This window comes from Pseudorasbora parva, chromosome 24 (assembly GCF_024679245.1).
Source record: "Pseudorasbora parva isolate DD20220531a chromosome 24, ASM2467924v1, whole genome shotgun sequence".
Classification (NCBI taxonomy): domain Eukaryota; kingdom Metazoa; phylum Chordata; class Actinopteri; order Cypriniformes; family Gobionidae; genus Pseudorasbora; species Pseudorasbora parva.
The window spans coordinates 2,361,208-2,379,206 of NC_090195.1; the positions used below are offsets into that span (position 1 = coordinate 2,361,208).

At 39.2% G+C, this 17,999-nt stretch overlaps 1 protein-coding gene and 1 long non-coding RNA gene across 2 annotated transcripts in view; one reads left to right on the forward strand and one right to left on the reverse strand.

Annotated features, from left to right (window-relative positions):
- The window catches only part of scn5lab (sodium channel, voltage gated, type V-like, alpha b), a 219,226-nt gene extending 214,010 nt beyond the window's left edge, over nucleotides 1–5,216 (forward strand). The window contains exons 26-27 of the mRNA XM_067435448.1: nucleotides 390–660; nucleotides 2,176–5,216. Of these exons, the coding sequence (XP_067291549.1) occupies nucleotides 390–660; nucleotides 2,176–3,413 (1,509 nt within the window). The 3' untranslated portion in view covers nucleotides 3,414–5,216. The remainder of the gene's footprint in view (nucleotides 1–389; nucleotides 661–2,175) is intronic.
- On the reverse strand, nucleotides 539–8,108 carry LOC137064121 (uncharacterized). The gene is made up of 3 exons (XR_010901500.1): nucleotides 6,811–8,108; nucleotides 4,399–4,474; nucleotides 539–674 (listed from the first exon to the last, which is right to left on the reverse strand). It is a non-coding gene; the product is annotated as an uncharacterized lncRNA (long non-coding RNA).
- Nucleotides 8,109–17,999: the final 9,891 nt, after the last annotated feature.

The window sequence follows — 17,999 nt, forward strand, 5'->3', positions numbered from 1 at the left end:
TTATGAATACATTGAAGTGGGAATATGAGTGTGTGTGTGTGTGTGTGTGTGTGTGCCTCTTTATGTGGTTTATGAGGACAAATTTGTGTAACTACATGGGTATTACACTATAAATGTGGTTTATGAGGACATTTCAAATGTCTTCATATTTCAAATAGCTTTAAAAACATACTAAATTATGTTTTTTTGAGAAGGCAAAAATGCAGAATGTTTCCTGTGATGGTAAGGTTTAGGGGCTGTGTGTGTGTGTGTGTGTGTGTGTGATGGGTAGGTTTAGGGGCAGTGTAAGGGGATAGAAAATACAGTTTGTACAATATAAAAACCATTACGCCTATGGAGAGTCCCTGTAAACCACATAGACCAACATTTGCGTGTGTGTGTGTCCTCAGAACCCAGTGCAGGGATTCTTCTTCGACCTGGTGTCCAAACAAGCGTTCGACATCATCATCATGCTTCTAATCATACTCAACATGGTGACGATGATGGTGGAGACGGACGAGCAATCTCCCAGCATCGAGTACATTCTTTACTACATCAACCTGGCCTTCATCGTCATCTTCACCGCAGAATGCATCCTAAAGATCATCGCGCTGCGCTGCTACTTCTTCACCGTCAGCTGGAACATCTTTGACTTTGTGGTTGTCATCCTCTCCATTGTGGGTAAGCGGATAATACTACCATAAATAAAAATCAATAATATATTTCTTTAAGGGTCACCGCCAGCAAGAGTTCGTCAGCGACAGAAAAATTATAAATATACATATATATATATATTAAATTGTAAATTAAGCTGGGTATAGGTGGCATGAACACATGGCATGTCCAGTTATTCAAAATAATAAACTCTAGTAAAACATGTTTCATATTATTTAATATTATTCATCCTTGAATTATTTTAAATGACAATAAAATAAAAATGAAAATAAAATTGTATGCCACCTACACTTTTTCAGCTTAATCTTTAAAATATAAATTACATTGTTAATTCAAAATTTTAATCCTAAAATATTCTGAATAAAAAAAAAAAAAAATAGTACATATATATCCTCCAAAAAGATTCAAATGGTTCATGAATCAGTGAATCGATCAATGATTCAGATCGCGTCAAACTGCCAAACTGCTGAAATCACGTGACATTTGCGACCCGAATCATTCGTTTGAATCTTTTTGAAGGATCCCGGAAGAGAAGCCAATGCTGAATAAAGTCGTAGTTTTTGTTATTTTTGGACCCAAATGTATTTTGGATGCTTCAAGAGACTCTAATTAACCCACTGATGTCTCATATGGACTACTGTGATGATGTTTTTATTCCCTTTCTGGACATGGACAGTATAGTGTGCATACACTTGCATACGCTCTCAGACTAAATATAAAATATCTTAAACTGTGTGTGAAGATGAACGGAGGTCTTACGGGTGTGGAACGACATTAGGGAGAGGAGTTAATGACATGCATTTCATTTTTGGGTGAACTAACCCTTTAAGTGATGCGGTTGGGACGGTTTTCAGACAGGACGTGCCCCTGATGAGAGTGAGAGAGGGTTAACCAGCGCCTGAGAAAGGGCCATCGGTTAAGGTCATTTCAGTCATCAGGGCTGTCAGCGCCGGTGATTATCCAGTGATTGAGCTTCTGTCCGCTGGCCCTGCCCTGTCTCTCCCTCACGAGGGTTAAAAGCTTAAAGACGCACGTCGCAAATGTACATACGAGCTATGGAACTACTAAGTGGGACCAACTTGACAAATCACGAGTGGTTATGGTTAGTAATTGGTCTGGTCATAATATGGCATCTAGATTAGGGATGGGCATTTTCCCAAAATATTGTGTTCGAATATTTGGGCTCATAAAAATCATTCAACAGCTATACATAATGTTGAATATAATGTATAAAATGCAATGGGGGAATATTTGTGGGTCTCATTAATAAAACACAAATAATAATACTAAAATAGTACGCAAAAAAAACCTCTTGATTTTGTTTTAAAATATCGAGATACATCTCAGTATCGAGATACATCTCGAATCGTGACACAAATGTATCGTTACACCCCTATTATTTAACTATGGCAAGGTTAATTCAATTATTCTTTCTAGGGCACCTTTAAACGCTGGCGGGGAAAGAGTTAACTGATGTAGTCAACAAATGAAATCTTAATCTGTCTCTCTTCCTCACGGCAGGTATTGTTCTGGCGGATATCATCGAGAAATACTTCGTCTCGCCCACGCTTTTCCGAGTCATCCGCTTGGCTCGAATCGGACGGATCCTTCGACTCATCCGCGGGGCGAAGGGAATCCGGACGTTGCTCTTTGCCTTAATGATGTCTCTCCCCGCCTTGTTCAACATCGGCCTCTTGCTCTTCCTCGTCATGTTCATCTACGCAATTTTCGGCATGGCCAACTTCGCCTACGTCAAGAAGCAAGGCGGCATCGACGACATGTTCAACTTCGAGACGTTCGGCAACAGCATGATCTGCCTCTTCCAGATCACCACGTCCGCCGGCTGGGACAATCTGCTCAATCCCATCCTGAACAACTCTCCGGAAGAGTGCGATCCGGATATTCCTCACACCGGCACGAACGCTCGAGGAAACTGCGGGAATCCTTCGGTGGGAATTACTTTCTTTGTGACCTACATTATTATTTCCTTTCTCATCGTGGTCAACATGTACATCGCCATCATCCTGGAGAACTTCAGCGTGGCGACTGAGGAGAGCACGGAGCCGCTGAGCGAGGACGACTTTGAGATGTTTTACGAGGTTTGGGAAAAGTTTGATCCGGAAGCCACGCAGTTCATCGAGTACTCCAAACTCTCGGATTTCGCCGACACGCTTTCCGAGCCGCTGCGGATCAGCAAACCCAACAAGATCAAGCTGATTAACATGGACCTGCCGATGGTGAGCGGGGATAAGATCCACTGCCTGGACATCCTCTTCGCCTTCACCAAACGCGTGCTAGGCGAGTCGGGCGAGATGGATGCGCTGAAGCAGCAGATGGAGGAAAAGTTCATGATGGCGAACCCGTCCAAGATCTCCTACGAGCCAATCACCACAACTCTACGGCGAAAGCAAGAGGACGTATCCGCCACCATGATCCAACGAGCGTACAGGCGGCATCTAATGCGAAGGCAGCTGAAACAAGCCTCGCTACTTTACCGCCAACTCACCCTGCCAGACGCCGACAAAGACGGAGACAGTTCGCCGGAGAACGAAGGCCTTATAGTCTCCATGATCATCGAGAACTACGGCACGGAAGCCGAAGTCACGGAGACATTATCGCCCACGTCTTCTCCACCGTCATATGACAGTGTCACCCGAGTAAATAGCGAGCTTTTTCACGCTCTAATCCCGGAGGCCACGAACACGGACCTCAGCGAACCCTTTCCTAGCACAGACAGAGATCGCGAGACGTTTCTGTGATGACGGACCTTTGTTTACCGAATGTACCATAGCTCAGATGAAGGTTTTTGTAGACGAAAAACTCTTTTATTTCTCTTGTGGTTGAACACACGAGGGAAAAAGTTGCTCTTTGACCATGCACACGTCAACCTTCACAGTTTGAATGCATGAATGAGATCCGTAGTTGCAGTTAATGATCATATATACACACATTTTAATCAGTCTGAGGTCTTACTTAAAATGGCGTGATTCCTTTTTTGAGATTATTCGTAGGAGAATCTTAGTGGTGGTGCATCCATGTAAATGTTATCGGTCTGTCATAGGTTCATACGCCATTTCGGAAAGCATGACGATTACCTCTTTCTGTGTCGCTAGCGATGAAAAGGTTTGCACTTTCTGTTTTTCGCTCACCACGTTTTTCCGTTGACCATTTGCGCTCGGTGTCGTCATCACACGGTGCGGTTTATCGAGACGACTAGTAAAAGACAATCACGCACCAGAAATGGTCTCTCGCTTAAAAACCTGTCTTTACTAACTTCTAGCAAGCGATTGCACACGCTTCTTTTCGAAAGGACACTTTTGTTTCTATTGTGAAGTATTTATTTTGCATGAGGAAAAACTGCATGGTATGGAGGGGTAACAAGAACACTTTGTTTTTAAGGCTAAAAATAATTGTTTTGCACACTTATGCGTTCAGCAATAATTTGCTACATTTAGGTATAACGATAATGATATTTATTGGAATTAAAAAGGTGTCAAAGTTTCTACTGTAACGGCTTCCAGCTGTAACTGTGGCTTATATTACTAGTGAAGATTATAGCACATGTGTTTTTCTATCTCAAACTGACATTGGGTGATCAGTCCGCTCGGACGCGGGTTGGCAGGATTGGTGAAGGGCTGTTTTATGTAGCAATAGATCCCAAGTGTGCCTGCTAGAACTTAAATCCTGTGTTTATCACTCATTTTTGCTCATCCATTTGATTATGTAAATCATCAGCAGACTCACCAAGAACAGCATCCAACTCGAACCGCTCCTCTGGCGTGACTTTACGGAAAGTGAAGCACTCGTTTGAGGAGCGATTCTGGCAAAAAAACAAAAGGGGCTACAGTTATTCATACTGTAAAACTGCAGTAAACGGGGGAAATGTTCTGAAATTTAGCATAAAATCAATTCATCTGTGATGCAAGCAAACCTTTCCAGAATACGTCGTTCAAAAGTTATTTCATATTAATACTTCAACTAGAAATGAGTGAAAAATTGTAAACAAATATGCTTCATCGAAATGAGATGAGATGACACTTGGTGACTTTTGTCGCATTAGCTATGTGAAAACACAAAATCATGGACATGATTTGGATATTTTAAAGGTTTGGAAAAAGTCACACTTGGCTCCTTTGTGGTCAAAAATGTCCGACAGCAAATGAATGGAAAATAACTTGAATCATTTGATGGTAAAACTACACAAATTAGCCACTGTGCAGAAAAAAAGTGCAAAGCAATGAAAGGGTCACACTCTAAAACATCAAGAGTGCAAAATACACACACACACACACACACACACACAAATTAACTGATAAAATTGAGCCAAGACACTCAAATTAGACCCAGACAGCAACGTAGTGTCGGCTCAGATCCGGGCTACATCTGGAACGTGGATTCAACGTGTACCAGATCTGGGCCGACACTGTGTTGCTGTCTGGGGAGGTTTAAATCAGTTTAATATGAAAAAGCGGTGAAGTATCTCTTTGTAATAATGGGTGTGATCTATGTTATTCCCTTAACTAAAACAAGCTGACACATATACCTCTCTCGTCTCAGTGTGTGCTCTTAATCTCTCTGACGCGCGGTGACGATCTGATAGCATTTAGCTTAGCCCACTAAGCCCAGTTCATTCACTATGGTACCAGAGATCACGTTAGAAGTACCAAACACCGCCACGTTTCCCCTATTTAAATACAGTTACACCAATAGTTGAACGATCAAGTATGGTGAAAAAATAATTTTCTAAGTGGATTAAAAAGGAGAACTATAATGTATGGCGGAATAGCACTTCTGAGAGTACTTCGACTCGGCGCAGTAAAAAGTCCCGCCTGAAAAATCCTCCCTCTCTCATTTCTGTCAATAGGGGGAGATGTGAGGTATATACTTGATCGTTTAACTATTGGTGTAACTGTATTTAAATAGGGAAAACGTGGAGTTGTTTGGTACTTCTAACTTGATCTCTGTTTGGTACCATAGTGAATGAACTGGGCTTAGTGGGCTAAGCTAAATGCTATCAGATCGTCACCGCGCGTCAGAGAGATTAAGAGCACACACTGAGACGAGAGAGGTGTGTATCAACTCGTCTTAGTAAAGGGAATAACAGTTTAATAAGAAAAAGCAGTGAAGTATAACTAAGCTGTGATAAAGCATGCCTGTTCATCTTTGATACAGAAATGTGATGTTATGTGTAACAAAATGTCCTTCTCTGTGCCCACGTAGTAATATTAGTGCAAAACCTGACACTTCAAATCAACAACTCTAAACCTTGACAAAAAAGCAGTCTTTGAGAAACAAGAACAAATCTCGAATATTCGAATAACAATCAGCTCTTACTACACGCACCGCAACTGACTTTTAAAAATAGGGGTTGAAATAAAATGCTGCGTCGAGCTGACCAATCAGCATGTTCTTCAACTTTTAAAAAATACTACCTAACGAGCAGTTAGGGGAAATCAAAGGGGGAAAACCAAAGTCAAAGGGGGAAATATTTCCTAAATCAGAGTCAAAGGGGGAAATATTTCCAAAATCAGAGTCAAAGGGGGAAATATTTCCTAAATCAAAGTCAAAGGGGGAAATATTTCCTAAACCAAAGTCAAAGGGGGGAAATATTTCCTAAATCAAAGTCAAAGGGGGAAATATTTCCTAAACCAAAGTCAAAGGGGGAAATATTTCCAAAATCAGAGTCAAAGGGGGAAATATTTCCTAAATCAGAGTCAAAGGGGGAAATATTTCCAAAATCAGAGTCAAAGGGGGAAATATTTCCAAAATCAGAGTCAAAGGGGGAAATATTTCCAAAATCAGAGTCAAAGGGGGAAATATTTCCAAAATCAGAGTCAAAGGGGGAAATATTTCCAAAATCAGAGTCAAAGGGGGAAATATTTCCAAAATCAGAGTCAAAGGGGGAAATATTTCCTAAACCAAAGTCAAAGGGGGAAATATTTCCTAAACCAAAGTCAAAGGGGGAAATATTTCCTAAATCAAAGTCAAAGGGGGAAATATTTCCAAAATCAGAGTCAAAGGGGGAAATATTTCCAAAATCAGAGTCAAAGGGGGAAATATTTCCAAAATCAGAGTCAAAGGGGGAAATATTTCCAAAATCAAAGTCAAAGGAGGGAAATATTTCCTAAACCAAAGTCAAAGGAGGGAAATATTTACCTGGAACTTAATTTAGACCCCGGTTCCTGCGGTTGAAACACTTGTACCATCCCAAACTCTCTAGTTCCTGGGGGAAGTTCCTGCGGCTTTACTTTGGTTTTCCTGGAAAAAAAACAAAAGGTACAAGGCTTCAGTCACTTTTGACCATGAGGGAGCCAAGTGTGACCCCTAAACCAAGAGGACCAATGAATACCTTTATTCAGCAAGGACGCATTACATTGATCAAAAGTGACAGTAAAGATCATTTCATTTTGATTTAATTTAATAATTTAATTCTTACAAAAACATTTAGTGCAAATGCTGTTCTTTTGAAGATTCACAGTTTTACCAAAATTATTGATAATAATCATCATCATTATCAACATTATTGATAAAATGTGTGTTGATGATCAGATCCTCATCTGAGAATGATTAGTGAAGGATCATGTGACTCTGAAGACTGGAGTAATGATGATAAATTCAGCTTTGATCACAGGAATAAATCACACTTTACTATATATTCACATAGAGAACTGATGATTTACATTATATTTCACATTTTTACTGTATTTTTGATCAATTAAATGCAGCTTTGCTGAGCAGGAGACTCTTTCAACACTAACCCAACCCCAAACTATTGAACGGTAGTGTAAATATATCAAGTTATTGAAATGATTTAATTAAACAGTAAAACTCGTGTTCATTTCAAACCTGCGTTTTGATCGATCACCTTCACATGTAAAAGCGAAGCTCGTGTTTCCAGGACATATGAATAGTAAATAAGTATCGTATGTCACTGTGTACATTTACACGGATGAAATGACTGTACGGCGCTTTAATTTACAGGAAAACTGATACGTGTCCGCCGCAAACCACATTTACAGGCCTTAAACACACAAAGGCTCGGCGCTAAAATAAACTCTGGTAATTAATAGTTAATGCAGTTTTTCTGCCGTGAGCGTCACCGTTGTGCATTTCTCAGTTTGGGTTTGTTTGCATTAGATTTGAGCTCTTGAACATGTTTATATGGACGCCATATTTAATAAAGCTAAAACGAGGCTGTGTTTGAGCGGAAATATGCACAGACGTTTGTTTAGTCGGCTGAACAACACCGAATAATACATTGAGGCATTTCTATGTTAGTTTGAAATGATTTTAGCATATATATGTGTTGATGTTACACCCTAACAGCCCTTGATTTTCCATCTAAGGTGACAGAAATGATTCACTGCATTGAATATGTAAATATGGCGTCTAGACTGACTGAAGTCCATCGTTAAGAGCATAAAAAGCACCTGATTTGGATTTAACACGCGTTTAAAACAGACACGGCTCATATTTCATTGATGTTACAGCAGATTATTCAAGCAGAATGTGTCTGTGTATCATTCCCAAGTCAACATGAGATCAATATTTACATGTTCATTGTGAATGATTCATCAGCGTTTCCTTTCCTTTAATGCCGATTCCAGAATAGATGTTTTTCTGCATGCAATCAATCGCATATTCTCTTCACGAGTCAAACGGCCAGTTTCATGTCGACTATGAACGGAAACACAAATGTAACGCATATAAAACGAGCGAGGAACGAGCTAATTCAGGACGTGATTAGCCACATCTGGACTGCCTTTGGTCAAACTGTATTTGCACAGGAGAGGAGCCATACTCTCATTTCTCGGAGCTTTAGTTGAGACGTGATGCTTTCGGACGGGACGTTCAGACCCCCTTCTGTTGAGCTCAGTTCTCTCTCCTCGTCAAACGAAGCCAAAGAGTCTTTTCTCATCACTGGAACAATAGTCCCGCGGGGAACCAAGCACACAGGCTCTGTTTCGAACACTAGTGGGACGTCTACAGATTCTGAACACAAAATACAAGAATCATACAAAAAACTGCACAATTTAAGATTAAATTTGACTACTTATAGAGAGACTTTCTAGTTACACTGTTGAATAAATTGAGCTCTATTTTAATTAAATGTTTTGCATTCAACTTTGCATGGGCTTTGTTGAGTTTAGCTTACTCCCAAAACTCTTTTATTATTTTGTCATTGCACAAACACAGCAGATTAAATCAGTCTTTTTCTCTGAATATTTACACCTAAATGTAAGATTTAAGCTTTTAATGGTATATAAACGCTGCATGCATTTGTATCGCACAGTTTTAACATAAACAAGCGAATCATTTTATTATGATGCATATTTGTCAGTCACACAGAAATGAAATGAATACGATTTCTGCAATAGTACTAATAATCCGAATGTGTTTTAAACACAATAACTAGCTTTATATATTTACATCCATTTGTTTCAATCTCATACATAATTGAATTTTAATTGTTTAGCCATATTTTAACATATGCATTTTATTGTTTTCACATTGAACAGATTTATGCAGATTAAACAATTTGAATAAATGCAGTTTGAAAATATGATTTAAATAAAAAACAAATAGTTAATAATAAACTATGCCATGATTTAATTTGCACAGGAAAGGAGGCTTTTATTCACGTTTGACTGACAAATATGAATCAAGCGACGTTTATTAGTCTATTAAAACGTGTAATTCAAATGGATTAGAAATTTGCAATTTAAATATATATATATATATATATAAAATGAAAGATTTTCTACAGTGCTCATTTATTTTTAACTTAAAAGAGTAAGTTTTTGTGCTTCCTTAATATTGTGTTTACTCAACTCAAATATTCAAGTTGACTAAACTTAAACATTTAAGACGGCATAAACAATTATCACAATTTAGCCATGATTTTTTTTGTTGAATAACTATTTTGTACAGTCATTTCATTTATGTTTGACTGACAAATATGAATCGCATGATGTTTATTAGTTTGTTTGTTAATGTTAAAAGTGTCCTTCAAATGGATGGATTTCAAATATAATATATAATAAATCTTATGAATCTAAATTGTATATGTATATATATATAAACTTAATTTTAAGTAAGCACACTGTATCCTAATTTTTTTGTGGTGTGTATATATATATATAAAAAAAATCACAAAAAAAGAGGATACAGTGTGCTTACTTAAAATTAAGTTTAGTTAACTCAAATATCCAAGTTGTCACTTTAATACAACTTTGCTTTTCAAGTAGACTAAACTAAAAATTAAGGCGGCACAAACATTTACTTTTTTAAGTTCAAACAGTGAGTGTGTGTGTGTGTATATATATATATATATATAGAGAGAGAGAGAGAGAGAGAGAGAGAGAGAGAGAGAGAGAGAGAGAGAGAGAGAGAGAGAGAGAGAGAGAGAGAGAGAGAGAGAGAGAGAGAGAGAGAGAGATTGTCCTGTCCTAAAAACCCCACATACACGGAAAGCTTATTTATTCAGCTTATCATTATATAAATTTAACAAAAAAAAAAAAAAAACACATTACCCTTATGACTGGTTTTGTGGTCCAGGGTCACATTTATGAATGTCTTAAAACGCTGTCCCATGTAGGCCGCTCACATGTCTTCAAAACAGAGCCGGATTCATCTTACATTAATAACTCATTTTTCCTGCATCCTAAGAAGACAAGTGATATAAAAATGGCAAATGCATAAAGAAAAGTCAAACCTTTCGTGAGCCCGAACTTCTAGGAGAACCGTATAAATCACGCACGTTTAGGAAAACCTGAACAAACGTCCATCTGGCAGGATTTCTGGAGGTTCCCAGAAAGACGGTTTTCATTAAAACCAGATCAGAGATGATTTAAAGGGAAATCTGTGGGAATGAAGCTGAACTATTATTGCTCGACGAAAGCATCACTTTAAATGACATATTAAATGAGCAAATATTCTTTAAAAATGATTGAAACCCTGTCAATATAAGACATGCGCAGATCGTCGATTATGAAGGTAAAGAGACGATATTAGCGAGCGAATGTACCTCACGCCTCTTGTCATCCATTGTCTTTATCTTTCCTTTCATGCATTGATGCTGAAGTTCTGAATTAATATCATGCAGTATGTATTTTATCACCCACAAATTAAGCACAGGGAAATTTTTCTATCTACTGTTTGTTTCGAAAACAATACAAATTTGTGCAATACAAGAGTATATGTCAGATATGGTGATTAAAAGGCATATTTTATCTATGCTTTATATATATATAAATATATATACATGTATGTAATGTAAAAATATCAGTTATCTTGAAGCAAGTGTATTTTATAATGGTAGACTTTGCTGTATTTACTTGCTGTTTTTTTATTTAGATTTTTTTTTTCTAAGAAAAAAATTGAAATGATCAACTTTTGCGCGAGGAGTGTGTTTGACGATGACAGCTGATCTGGGATCAGGTTTCCAGAGGTTAAAGCCGGAGCCGTTAGCCAGTATAGAGGACCAAACAGGTCCTGGGTCAGTTTTTGGAGACCTGCTTTCCCAACACATTGTCCCTCAGAGTCTGAGGACGAGACGACATGCGAACACTCGACCCCTCCAAACATTCGGTGCAGGTTTATTTATCGAGGATTTCTTTTGTACACCTTTAGGACTTGCATGCGGCAGTATGAGACTTTTCTCCAAACGTTTCGATCCGTGGAACCTCCCCTGTTTGTTTGGAAGCGACATACGGAACGAATGGGAAACTGTAGTTCTCGTCACGAGGACGTGCTGATGGAAAGACGAGGAAAGAGGAATCAGAGTTGTTGCCAATTAGAAAAACACCATGTATACCAATAGTCAAATAAACGATAGGATTCATTCTCTGTGTGATCTGGAGTCAGTCATTGATTCGCTGTCACGGAAGGAGTCTCACTGGTCATCACCTTTATTTGAGTTTGCCATATTTAGAAGTTTTTCGTCTTTATGGTCATTTTAGTTTCATTTTTAGTCATTTTGTTATGTGCTTTGTTTTGTTTTTTAAATATATCAATTTATTTAAATGTAATTTTTCACTCTAGTGTTATTTTAGTTTTATTAAATTTTGAATTTTCATGGTATTTTTTGTTAAATTTTTTGTCATTTCGTTGCATAAAAAATTATATATATATATATATATTTTTTTTTTTTTTTGCAATTTAGGTTTCATTTATTTTTTATTCTAGTTCATACATTTTTCACCAGTTACTTTAGTTTTTAAAAGATTTTGAATTGGGTTTTTATTTTTATATTTTTAGTTTTCATGTTACATTTTTAGTCATTTCATTATGTGCTTTTATTTATTTTTTATTTCAGTTTAACTTCAAATTAAAGTTTTAGTCTATCAATGCAACATTTCACATTTTTGTTTAAACTAGTATTTATTTGTTATTTAATTTCACCTTTATTTCATTAACAGAAATGTTTTAATTCATTTTTAGTTAACGATGATAACTCTGGTTTAATTAAAGGGACAGTTCACCCAAAAAGGAAAATTCTGTCCTCATTTACTCGCCCTAATGTAGTCCTAAACCTGTTTGAGTTTCTTTGTTCTGCTGAGCACAACACAATACAACCATAGAGAACAATCATTGACTACCAGAGTAGAGAAAAAATATTGATTGGTTGCTCTCTCTGCTTTGTTACAAACATTCTTTCAAATATCTTCTTTTGTCCTCAGCAGAAGAAAGAAACTCGTACAGATTTAGAACAACTTGAGGGCGAGTAAACGAGGACAACTTTCATTTTTGGGTAAACTATCCATTTAAGGAACATATAAATGTCCAAATATCATTTTATTAGAAACAAAATATCAAAGCAATTAGTTGTTTTAAATAAGGAATAACACTTTTTTTAAGCAAAACATTTCAGAATAAGTTTTTCACTGATCAGGCATAACATTATAAACCGGCCACAGGGTCATGGGCGGCCAAGGCTCATTGATGCACGTGGGGAGCGAAGGCTGGCCCGTGTGGTCCGATCAAACAGACGAGCTACTGGAGCTCAAACTGCTCCAGAAGTTAATGCTGGTTCTGATAGAAAGCTGTCAGAATACACAGAGCAGCTCAGTTTGTTGTGTATGGGGCGGCATAGCTGCTGACCAGTCAGGGTGCCCATGCTGACCCCTGACCCCACCGAAAGCAGTGGCACGTGAGCATCAGAACTGGACCGCGGAGCAATGGAAGAAGGTGGCCTGGTCACCGCACAACTTACAGGACTAAAAGGATTTGCTGCTAACATCTTGGTGCAAGATACCACAGCACATCTTCAGGGGTCTAGTGGAGTCCATGCCTCGACGGGTCGGCAAAAGGGGGACCAATACATCAAACATAAATTGCTATTCATAAATCAGCAGTTACAGAGGAAGAAAAAAATATACAAAATACATGCCAGATAAACCTAGATGAGACATGTTTGTAAAAAAATTCATAAAACTGTTGATGAAAAGATGTTCAGATGGAGACTGAAGTGAAATCACTGTTAAAGAAGCTGAATTGCACTTAAAGTGCATTGGAAGTCATTATTTTCGCAGAGGCTTTTAATCCAAAACAACGTCCAGGTTCAGTCCCTCTGGAATAAACACATTAAACCTTCAGAGAGTTTGACATGTACTTTTCTTTGTGAGACAAACTCGCCAAAATTAGCTTTTTAAATGTCTTGATCAAATGCAGCTAAATAAAAAAATAAAAAACACTAATATAAAACAGTGTAAAATAATACAGAGAAACCAATAAGTGAATTGTGCATTTGATTGGTTATTTATGTATAGCATAGTAATTGTCTGAATGTACAGTAAATATGATCTTTATATCTCAGTAACAAACCTCAACCGTAACATCTACTGTAAACACGACATGCTGTAAACACGACACGCCGCAAACGACACGCCGCACACGACACGCCGCAAACACGACACGCCGCAAACACGACACGCAGCAAACACGACATGCCACAAACACACGCTTTAAACACGACACGCCGCAAACACGACACGCCGCAAACACGACACACAGTAAACACACGCTTTAAACACGACATGCTGTAAACACGGCACGCCGTAAACACGGCACGCCGTAAACACGACACGCAGTAAACACGACACGCAGTAAACACGCCACGCCGTAAACACGGCACGCCGTAAACACGGCACGCCGTAAACACGACACGCCATAAACACGACACGCCGTAAACACGACACGCTGTAGACATGCTGTAAACACGACAAGCTTTAAACACGACATGCTGTAAACACGACACGCCGTAAACACAACAAGCTGTAAACACGACGCTGTAGACACGACACGCAGTAAACACGACACGCTGTAAACACGCCACGCAGTAAACACGACACGCAGTAAACACGCCACGCCGTAAACACGGCACGCCGTAAACACGGCACGCCGTAAACACGCCACGCCGTAAACACGCCACGCCGTAAACACGGCACGCCGTAAACACGACACGCCGTAAACACGACACGCCGTAAACACGACACGCTGTAGACATGCTGTAAACACGACAAGCTTTAAACACGACATGCTGTAAACACGACACGCCGTAAACACAACAAGCTGTAAACACGACGCTGTAGACACGACAAGCTGTAAACACGACACGCTGTAAACACGATAAGCTGTAAACACGACACGCTGTAGACACGACACGCTGTAGACACGACACGCTGTAGACACGACACGCTGTAGACACGACAAGCTGTAAACACGACACGCTGTAGACACGACAAGCTGTAAACACGACACACTGTAGACATGATAATCTGTAAACACGACACGCTGTAAACACGATAAGCTGTAAACACGATAAGCTGTAAACACGATAAGCTGTAAACACGACACGGCGTAAACACGACAAGCCGTAAACACGCTGTAAACACGACACGCTGTAAACACGACACGCTGTAAACACGACACGCTGCAAACACGACACGCTGCAAACACGACACGCTGCAAACACGACACGCTGTAAACACCACACGCTGTAAACACCACACGCTGCAAACACGACACGCTGCAAACACGACACGCTGCAAACACGACACGCAGTAAACACGACACGCCGTAGACACGATAAGCTGTAAACACGACACGCTGTAAACACGACACGCCGTAAACACAACAAGCTGTAAACACGACGCTGTAGACACGACACGCTGTAGACACGACACGCCGTAAACACGACACGCCGTAGACACGATAAGCTGTAAACATGACACGCTGTAAACACGATAAGCTGTAAACACGACACGCTGTAGACACGACACGCTGTAGACACGACACGCTGTAAACACGACACGCCGTAAACACGACACGCCGTAGACACGATAAGCTGTAAACACGACACGCTGTAAACACGATAAGCTGTAGACACGACACGCTGTAGACACGCCACGCCGTAAACACAACACGCCGTAGACACGCTGTAAACACGATAAGCTGTAAACACGACACGCTGTAGACACGACACGCTGTAGACACGATAAGGTGTAAACACGACACGCTGTAAACACGACACGCCGTAAACACGCCACGCCGTAAACACGACACGCCGTAGACACGATAAGCTGTAAACACGACACGCCGTAGACACGACACGCTGTAGACACGACACGCTGTAGACACGACACGCTGTAAACACGACACGCTGTAGACACGACACGCTGTAAACACGACACGCTGTAAACACGATAAGCTGTAAACACGACACGCCGTAAACACGACAAGCCGTAAACACGCTGTAAACACGACACGGCGTAAACACGACAAGCCGTAAACGCGCTGTAAACACGACACGCCGTAAACACGACACGCTGCAAACACGATAAGCTGTAAACACGACACGCTGTAAACACGATAAGCTGTAAACACGACACGCTGTAGACACGACACCCTGTATACACGATAAGCTGTAAACACAACACGCTGTCAACACGATAAGCTGTAAACACGACACGCTGTAAACACGATAAGCTGTAAACACGACACGCTGTAAACACGACACGGCGTAAACACGACAAGCCGTAAACAGGGTATTACAGGAGAGGGTGAAATATGAGGACATTACCCATGGCCCCACTTTTCAAAAGGCTTATAAATCACACAGGAGGAGTTTTTATGAGAAAGTAAAAATGCAGAATGTTTCCTGTGATGGGTAGGTTTAGGGACAGGTGCAGTGTGTGTGTGATGGGATGGTTTAGGGGCAGGGGCTGTGTGTGTGTGTGTGTGTGTGTGTGTGTGTGTGTGTGTGTGTGTGTGTGTGTGTGTGTGTGTGTGATGGGTAGGTTTAGGGGCAGGGGCAGTGTAAGGGGATAGAAAATACGGTTTGTACAGTATAAAGTATGGAATGTCCCCATATGTCACAAAAACAAATGTGTGTGTGTGTCTGTGTGTGAGAGTTTGTGTGCGTGTGTGTGTGTGGTCTTCTGGTGGAGTTAGTGATGGTTGTCATGGCCTGTTAGCGGCTGGACGGCAGTTCCTCCACCTGGCCGCGGCCGTCAGCTTTAATCCGACTCTTCAGCGAGGGACTCTCACAGTCCCTTTACACGTGTGTGTGTGTGTGCTGGAGGAACACAGATCACACCACAGGGTTACATATGAACAGATTTTTTACAGAGCGAATTTTGAAGACAAGTTGCCATCTTATGCCATATTTATGTGCATGAGAAAGATTTAATGTGGTTGAACTGAATGTAATTGTTCGCACAAACATGAGCTCACACACACACACACCGGCTTGTGTAGTTAAAAAACACACACACTGGGGACTCTCCATAGACGTAATGGTTTTTACACTGTACAAATTATATACCCACAAAACAAACACACTGACTCACTCACACACCGACACACACACACACACACACACACACACACACACACACACAAACACACACACACACACACACTCACATAAACTTTCACACACACACGCACACTCATACATTCACTCACACACACTCATACACACACACACACAGGCGCACACACACTCACTCATTTAGTCACTCACACACACACATACACTCACACACACACACACACACCTCAGAGCAAGATAAATCGTACAGTACAAAGGCTGTTTGGTTGCATAACCTGCAGCTTCACATGACGTCTCATTCTGCATGGGTTTGTTCCATGTCATCACACTAATTACTAACCACACACACACACACACTCGCTGCCGACTAACATTAATCTGCCACGGCAGGACAGCTTCGACTCTTCAGAAACTATTCACACACCAGAAACAGATTCAAAAGATCCGTCTGAAACAGAATCAGGACACTCAGAATCGGAAGTATTTCACACACAGGCAAGTCGGCCTTTGTTTAGGTGCTTAGTTAAATATTGACAGGATAATGTCTTATTATAAGTGTTTTATAATATATTTTTACATCTATAAGACAATCAGTGTAGCTACTGTGAACTATTAGAAATAATTTTCTTTAATTAAAATAAAGCTTAAATAAAATATATTAACTGAAATGTATTATATTATATTATATTATATTATATTATATTATATTATATTATATTATATTATATTATATTATATTATATTATATTATATATTATAATATTTACTGAAATAAATAAATTGAAGTTGAGGTACTAAAATGACTATATCTAAAATAAATTAACGCTAAACAATAATATTAAAAAACTTTAAACAAATAATATTTTAAATATTAAAAAAATTAAATAAATGACAAACGTACATAAAAATTACTAAAACTTAAACTAAAATTAAATGAAAACACAAAGATGATAATTACTTAAATTCAATAAATGCTAACACATTAATTTAGACCAAACACAGAATAAATAACTAAATAAATAAATTATAAATGAGTCTTTTATATAAAAAATATACATTAATTAAGATTTTTTAATGTTTTTGACAAATCGTAAATGCTGCATTAATTTGATCAAAAAACAGAAAAAACTTTGATATTGTAAAATATTATTATAATTCTAAAAAAGCTAAAAAATATATTACAGTAGAAACTTTATTTTAAATTGTAATATTTCACAAAATTAAAAGTTTTACAAATGCAACTTTACACGTTAGAACAGAAAAAAACAAAAATGCATGGTCAAAAAAAAAAATCACGTTTTTTTGTTTATATTGACGGCACTCTCGCTCGCCATCAGCTCTTCTCTCGAGTGAGGATGAGGATGGCGTGTACTGTAATGTACTCAGTACTGTTAGCGTGGAGACGGAGGCTGTTTATTCCATCTAACAGGACTGATATGATTGGCACTCCATCCGTAAAAGCAGAAATGGGAAGGGCAGAGAATGCAACTCGCTTAAAAGCAACATTTCA